The sequence below is a fragment of the Lepidochelys olivacea genome, assembly GCF_965140295.1.
Source record: "Lepidochelys olivacea isolate rLepOli2 genome assembly, chromosome: 26".
In the NCBI taxonomy this organism is placed as follows: domain Eukaryota; kingdom Metazoa; phylum Chordata; order Testudines; family Cheloniidae; genus Lepidochelys; species Lepidochelys olivacea.
Window position 1 is genome coordinate 15,075,589 of NC_140436.1, and position 7,339 is coordinate 15,082,927.

Sequence of the window (7,339 nt, forward strand, 5' to 3'; positions counted from 1 at the left end):
AGTGCCCGGCCCCCACAGCTCCTGCAGGAAAACGTGGGTTCAGGCCTTCTGGAGGATGCCCCGGGGAATGCCAGCAAGGGGGCAATCCAAACCAGCAAACCACGGAGAATGAAATCCACACGTGCAGCAGAGCTGGGGCAGACGTGCAGGCAGCCAGGCCTCAGCATAACTGACAGGTCCACGGGCTGGGAGTGGCTCGTCCCATCACTTTGTGTTGTCCGGGTTTCAGGTCATTCGGCCCCCGCCACCTTCTGGAAGAACGCGAGGCAGCACGGGGCACCCGTAACTCTGTGCTGACAAGGTCTGGGGGAGTTAATTTAGATCGTGAGCTCGTCAGGGGCAGGGCCTCTCTCTCACTGTGGGTCCGAGCAGCACCTCACACAACGAGGCCCTGGGTTTTGAGGCTTCTAGGAGCTCCTGTAAATAATGCACTTCATAACCATGTATGAGAAGATCCCAGGATTGCCCGTCTGTGTCACACTGCAGGCCAGAGCGGCTGGTGAGTCAGTGGGAGCTGCTGGAAACTACCCCCAGCACGGCTGAACGCTCGGTCTGTCTGGAATCTCACCGGATTCATATCGCTGGGATTCGCAGGCTGTTACCAGCCAATTGTTATGTTCTGTCATGGTGACTCCCGGGGGACAGCAAGGCCTGGATCTATGCCACGCCAAGAGTCCTCTCCCTTCGTGCCAGCAGAGGTTCCTCCACCAAACTCCACTTCCCCCTAACTCCCAGGCAGCGAAACAGAGGCCCAGCGAGCAGAAATAACTCAGGCAGAGGCAAGCAAGTGGGAATGCTGGGACCAGACACCAGGGCTCCTCGCAGCTAACCCAGCCGCACAGGCAAAGAGCTCCAGGCAGAGCGTGCTGGGGCAAGGATTTCCCCATGGCTGAGTTAACAAGAGCGCCCCTCAGCATCCCCGGACCTCTGCCCCTTGGTTAGCAGGGAGAGGAAGCCAAGCACAGGGCCAGCAGTCAGGAGACCTTGGTTCCATTGTCAGCCCTGCCACTGGTCTGCTTGGACAAGTCACTGCCCCTCACTGCCTCAGTTTCCCCACCGGTAAACAGGGGATAATTCTACTGACCCCCTTTGTAAAGCGCTTGGAGCTCAATGGGGGGGAAAAAAGCCAGATAAGAGCTAGGACTCCCCAGTGTTCACACACTGTGCATGGTGGTATAATGGGGTGACACATACAGGTTCACCTCTTTCTCTCAGCTGTTCGTGGGGCCAGCGTGGGCTTGGGGCTGAGGCAGGGTGTGAGAACGGGAGGTTCTGGGGCAGCTGGACTGCGGGAGCTTGAAGCAGGTTGTTGGGAGGAGCAGTCTGGTTTGGGCAGGTGGAGGTTGCACTGGGGAAGTGCCCGATTCGGCTGGGGAGCTGGGCGGGGACGGGTCCAGGATGCTGTTACAACCTGTCAGCAGGGAGTGCAGCCACGGGAAGGCCGGAGCGAGTTGCGGGAACCAAGAGAAACATGCGTGACGTGCAGTTCCATCAAACCCGGGCGGTTTGGCTGGGCTGTCCGATGCCGTGTGCACCCGGGCTCTGTGTGTGTGTGTAAGCGACAAGCCTCTCATGCTCCCCACTTGCAGCTGGAAGGTCTGACCCCCGTCACGGCTTTGGAGGGCAGAGTTTGGGTCACGGTGATCTCGCTGCCCAGATGAGGCTAGCAACACTGAGGCTCCCAGGCTGGGAACAGGGCATGTTCTTAACTCCAGCCAACAGCCCAACCAAGAGGAGGCAGTTGGCATTTTTCATGAGTTAGCCTTTAACGTAACCTGCTAACGCATCTGAAAACTCCCATCGGCCCTATCCGCACCCTGGGGTCCGTTCCTGGCCCTCTGCCCCTGCCTGACTGCAAGTCGCGGAGCTGAGCGGGCCCAGAGGCAGAAACGCAGATGCGTAGGGAGCAGCCAAAGTTCTGCCAAACCGTAGCCTACGGGATTCGGTGGCAGCTGAGCGAGGGTTTTGTAGATCATAGTATCGCTTAAGTCCCGTGGTGACTCTGGCTTTAGGGCTTGTCTAGGGGGGGGAGGGGGGGCCGTAACCTGGATGAAGTCGAGTTAATCTGGCAGGGAAAGGCGGGGAGCTGAGAGGGAGCCCTTCCTCTCAAGGGCCAGCTGGGGGGGGGGTCAGCGCTGAGCGGGCCGGGAAGGGGTCAGGGGATTGGGGGGGGCTGGGCTGGGCAGGGGGCGGGTGGGCCGGGAAGGGGTCAGGGGGGCGGGGGGGCTGGGCTGGCCTGGGGGGCGGGCGGGGAAGGGGGGTGGGGGGCACTGGGGGTTCAGCGCTGAGCCGGCTGGGAAGGGGTCAAGGGGGCAGGGCTGGCCTGGGGGGCGGGCGGGGAATGGGGGTGGGAGGCGCTGGGGGGGTGAGCACTGAGTGGGCCGGGGAAGGGGTCAGGAGGGCGGGGGGGGCTGGGCCGGGCTGGGGGGCGGGCGGGGAAGGGGGGCGCCGGGGGGGTCAGCGCTGAGCGGGCCGGGAAGGGGTCAGGGGGGCCTGGGCTGGCCGGGGGGGGGGGCGGGCGGGGAAGGGGGGTGGGGGGCGCTGAGTGGGCTGGGGAAGGGGTCAGGGGAGCGGGGGGGGGGACTGGGCTGGCCGGGGGGGGGCGGGGAAGGGGGAGGGGGAGGGGCGGGAACGCGTCTCTAACACGACGGCGCCGCGCGGAGACGTCGCGGGTGCGGCGGTGACGTCACCCTCGTCGCGGCGCGGCGCGGGGCGGGGCGAGGAGCGCGCGCCCGCCTCGCGGGGCGGGGCCTGGCGCACGCCGCCCGCTTCCGGCGCGCGCGCAGGCCGGCGCCGGAAGCGGCGCGGCGGGGCGGGGCGGGGCGCGGGCGGGGGCGAGAAGATGGCGGACGGGGACAGCGGCAGCGAGCGCGGCGGCGGCGGGTTCGGCGGCCCGCGCGGGCCGGGCCCCGAGCAGGAGACGCAGGAGCTGGCCTCCAAGCGGCTGGACATCCAGAACAAGCGCTTCTACCTGGACGTGAAGCAGAACGCCAAGGGCCGCTTCCTCAAGATCGCCGAGGTGGGCGCGGGCGGCTCCAAGAGCCGCCTCACGCTCTCCATGGCGGTGGCCGCCGAGTTCCGCGACTACCTGGGCGACTTCATCGAGCACTACGCGCAGCTGGGCCCCAGCAGCCCCGAGCCGCCGGCGGCGGGCGGGCCGGGCGAGGAGGCCGCGCCGCGCCGCGCGCTGAAGAGCGAGTTCCTGGTGCGCGAGAACCGCAAGTACTACCTGGACCTGAAGGAGAACCAGCGCGGCCGCTTCCTGCGCATCCGCCAGACCGTCAACCGCGGCCCGGGCCCGGGCTTCGCCGCCGGCCCGCCCGGCCTGCAGAGCGGCCAGACCATCGCGCTGCCGGCCCAGGGCCTCATCGAGTTCCGCGACGCGCTGGCCAAGCTCATCGACGACTACGGCGGCGACGAGGAGGAGCCGGGCGGCGCGGGCGGCGCGGGCGGGCTGGGCGCGGAGCTGCCCGAGGGCACGTCCATCACCGTGGACTCCAAGCGCTTCTTCTTCGACGTGGGCTGCAACAAGTACGGCGTCTTCCTGCGCGTGAGCGAGGTGAAGCCGTCCTACCGCAACGCCATCACCGTGCCCTGCAAGGCCTGGGCCCAGTTCGGCGGCGCCTTCTGCCGCTACGCCGAGGAGATGCGCGACATCCAGGAGCGCCAGCGGGACAAGCTCTACGAGCGCCGCGCCGGGCCGGCCGGGCCGGGCAGCGGCAGCGGGGCCGGCGACGACTCGGACGGGGACGACGTGGACGACGACTGAGCGGCGCCCCCGGCCGGGGAGCCGCCGCCGCCGCCAGCCCCCAGCCCCGGCCGAGAGAGAATCCAGCTTCACCGCAGACACCGCCCCGGCCCCGGCCCCGAGTGCCCCCGGCTCCCCCCCCCGCCCAGCCCCTTTCCAGACCCCCCCCACCCCCCCAATGGAAACCAGCACCCCGGCGGCCGCGCCGCCGCCGGGCGCTTGAAGAGAAGAAGGGAGAGGCCGCCGCAGCTATCCGGATCCGAGGGTGCAGGTCGCGATGGGGAAGGAGGCCGGGCCTAGCCGGGGCGGGAGGGGAATCCCGGCAGCTTCGGGCCTAGCGTTGGGACGAGCCTGTTTCCGGACCAACGTCCATTCTGTCCTTTCCTTTGCAGACTTGTTTTCTGGGATGCAAACTGCTCCGCTCCGGGCGCCGCTGGAGCCGTCAGCGAGCCAGCTCCAGCTGGCGGGGTTCTGAAGATTACGGGACACTTTCTTGTTTTGATTTTTTTGTTTTTGTTTTGTTTTTAAACATGGGGGTTGCGAAGAGGTAGGTTCAAGGAAAAACAGGCATAAAGCACAAGGAAAGCTGAGTGGATTGGTTGCTGCTCGCTGAAGTTCTTCCCCTTCTCTCCAAGTAAGGTGGTCTTGGAAAAGAAACGGCGGCGTTAGCAGCAGGGAGAAGTAGGAGCCAAATCTCACCTGGCTCCAGTGGGTTGACCCAGCGAATAAGTGGAATCCAGCATGAGAGCTGGGTTTTTAAATCTTTAAACCATAACTTGGTTGAGAACAGCAACCTGTGGCTCCAAGTCTAGTCTGTGAAAGAATGACTGGCACAAAGTGAGACATGAGCAAACTGAAGGCTTCATTCATCTTCGGTAGAAATCAGTGGACATGTTCGACTATGAATCTAAACACCAAGAACCTCAGGTCCAGAAGTCCATCACTTGTTCTTTTACAAGAATTTTTAAAAAGAGAACTCAATCTGTTTCCTCAGTACCTCACATTGTGTAACAGCAGAGTTGGCAAAAATGCAGGATGGATTGTTCAGAGCAAGCACACAACCTGTGGGAGCTTCACATCCATCGCTGAAAAGGAGCAGAAACAAAATGAATAAGCTCTGTGACTATAAATATACCCTAGCAGCATTTTTTACCACCTTGAAATTTCACCATAGACTGGCTACTGCCCATTCGTCCAGCTGTCGTTCCAGAATTAAGTTGGGGCTCTTTCCAGGGAGCACCACTTCTGTATTTTAAATGGATTTTCACTCTCAGATGATTTGATTTTTTTTTTTTTTTTAAGCTAATCGAGTCAGCCCTACCCCTCCAGAAAGGTATTTCTAGACACCTAGTCGTATACTAGTAACTTTGAACTGAATGGAGTGTGTGCTGTTCATTCCAAAGTTTCAGGTATTACTTGGGTGACATCATAGAATCTTTCATATTTTTTTTAAACTGTGCATGCCTGTCCTTTATTTGAGCTGCCTTTTTAATTTATTGCATACCCTTATTACCTTATTTTGTTATTACTCTACCTATACTATCTTTATTTTGTATTTATTGGAAAATAAGGAACATACAAAAGGCATTTTTTTTCATGCAGTTGTGGCTGGGGGGGAGATTGGGTAGGATTTAAAAAAAAAAAAAAAAAAAAGCTTTTGAGATAGCTATAAAAATCAGTTATCAGAACATTAACCAGAAGTTTGTTTCAGCCACAGACATGTATTGTTGCCCTTTTTAAAACAAATTCTTTCCTTCCGTTGTCCATGGTAAGTCTTTTTAACACCAATTTTTAAAGAGAAATTTTTTTTAAATTCTTCTCCGTTGCAAAGAACCTGGTTTCCTAAACTGTACGGGAGCAATAGTTTTTCTTGATGTTCTAATTACATCCGTATACTTGTACTGTATTTTGTACTCTAAGGCAGCTGTTTTCAATAATGTCCTGCTGTATTTACCTATGTATTTTGTTCAGATGTGTTCAGTTCTTTGCTGCGGAGAACAAATTTCCATCGTTTCAGCAGACAGAAGGGCTGAGACATCACAGCACTTAGGGGTGTAGAAAACTCTGCGTAACTAATTACAGATTGGAGGCAGCAATGAGAATTGAAGGCTGCAGATATTGGGTGTATAGTGGTGTAATTTTTCCATTCATTTTAAAACTATGTACAATTTATGTATAGACCAACAACTTGTTTTGTTGCTTCAATGGTGATTCACCTTTTTCGTTGCTCAGCTGCAGTGAGCCAATTCACTTTTTGCAAAGATGCCGTACCTCTCCTTTTCAAGAGGATTATATTTTTTGGCTGAATTGCAGTAACTAGCCTTACCTTTCTACTTATGTGGTAGCGACAGGGTCTTGATGGTCCCTTGCCAGTGGCTACATAAGCTATCATTAGCTGTCTAGGAAGTATGTGGAAGTGGACAGATGCATATATCATGTATGCCAAGAACACTGCCATAAATGGCACCAGCTTTGGCAACCAGAAACATTTCTTCTGTAGTCATTAGACCAGATAAGTGATGTATTGATCGATGTACAAAACTCCTATACAGCTCAGTTTGGCCTTCCAGCAAACATTAGGTGTGGTAAGAATGCAGTGGGTTTCCAGAAGAAATTTTATATTCAGAACTGTTAACCTGCCTGTATCCAACTAAGCTATCACGAAAGGTGGGTTGATAATTCTTAACTGCTCTTGAGGATTCTCTTCCTACAGCGGGTTCATGGCCGGTCTTTCCGCTGCAGGAAGATGGAGCCCGATTCTAGTGGCACAAGGCCATGTTGAGCATAGTGAGTGGTTCACTGACCTGGGAAATCATTCCCTGTTGTTGGGGGAGGGGCAACCGGAATCTGGAGACAGGGTAGGTGGGGCGGAAAGGAGGGAGTTTGCCTCAGAACTGCAGAATTTCTGCAGAGATTTTTAGTTTTCTATTGTACTTGGGCCCACTCTGAATATTTCTTGTGAGAGGCAAAGAGGATCATTCAGAAATATGTATTGGGTTATAAATTAAGTGGATTGATTCTGCTGGGGCTCCAGAAAGTCCCTGCAATCCACAGCTTCTTAAAAATTACACTGTATATTTTACAGTGCATCACTCTGACACTAATTTGTAACATCTTAGTTATTTGGATATTCAGAACAGTCCTATTTCTCTAGAATTTGGCATCACAAGATTGGGACATCTGGATGTGATCGGTATATCCACCTACTCCAGGCAAGCATGTTAACTGGATTGTTTGTGGGATAATCAAACAGTTCACCTTGATCCTTAAGCAAGTCCTGTGTAGTTAAAAGGGGGGGAAATTTGCCCCATTCTTGGTGTTACTGCTTGGATCGAGAAGGTGACCTCTGTAACCAGAAGGGTTGGACACTTTTATTTTAAAAAAAAAAAAAAAAAAAATCCCCATAAATTTGGATTCTGTAGAAAAATGGCAAAACACCTCTGGAGGGGAGATTTCCTGAATTTATGGAACTTCCGGATTTCTGTTGTCCCTGCAATGACAGTTCCAGAATGCAACTATGTCAAAGCATCTGCTGTACAAAACAAAATGTAAATCTTGTATAGCACCAAAACCTCAAATGTAAATACTCGA

At 55.9% G+C, this 7,339-nt stretch overlaps 1 protein-coding gene across 1 annotated transcript; it reads left to right on the forward strand.

Annotated features, from left to right (window-relative positions):
- Positions 1-2,837: 2,837 nt before the first annotated feature.
- PURB (purine rich element binding protein B) lies at positions 2,838-3,871 on the forward strand. Its single transcript, XM_084615413.1, has one exon. It carries the CDS (start codon positions 2,843-2,845, stop codon positions 3,767-3,769), a length of 927 nt encoding a protein of 308 aa, XP_084471539.1. The 5' UTR covers positions 2,838-2,842; the 3' UTR covers positions 3,770-3,871.
- The last annotated feature ends 3,468 nt before the right edge of the window (positions 3,872-7,339 follow it).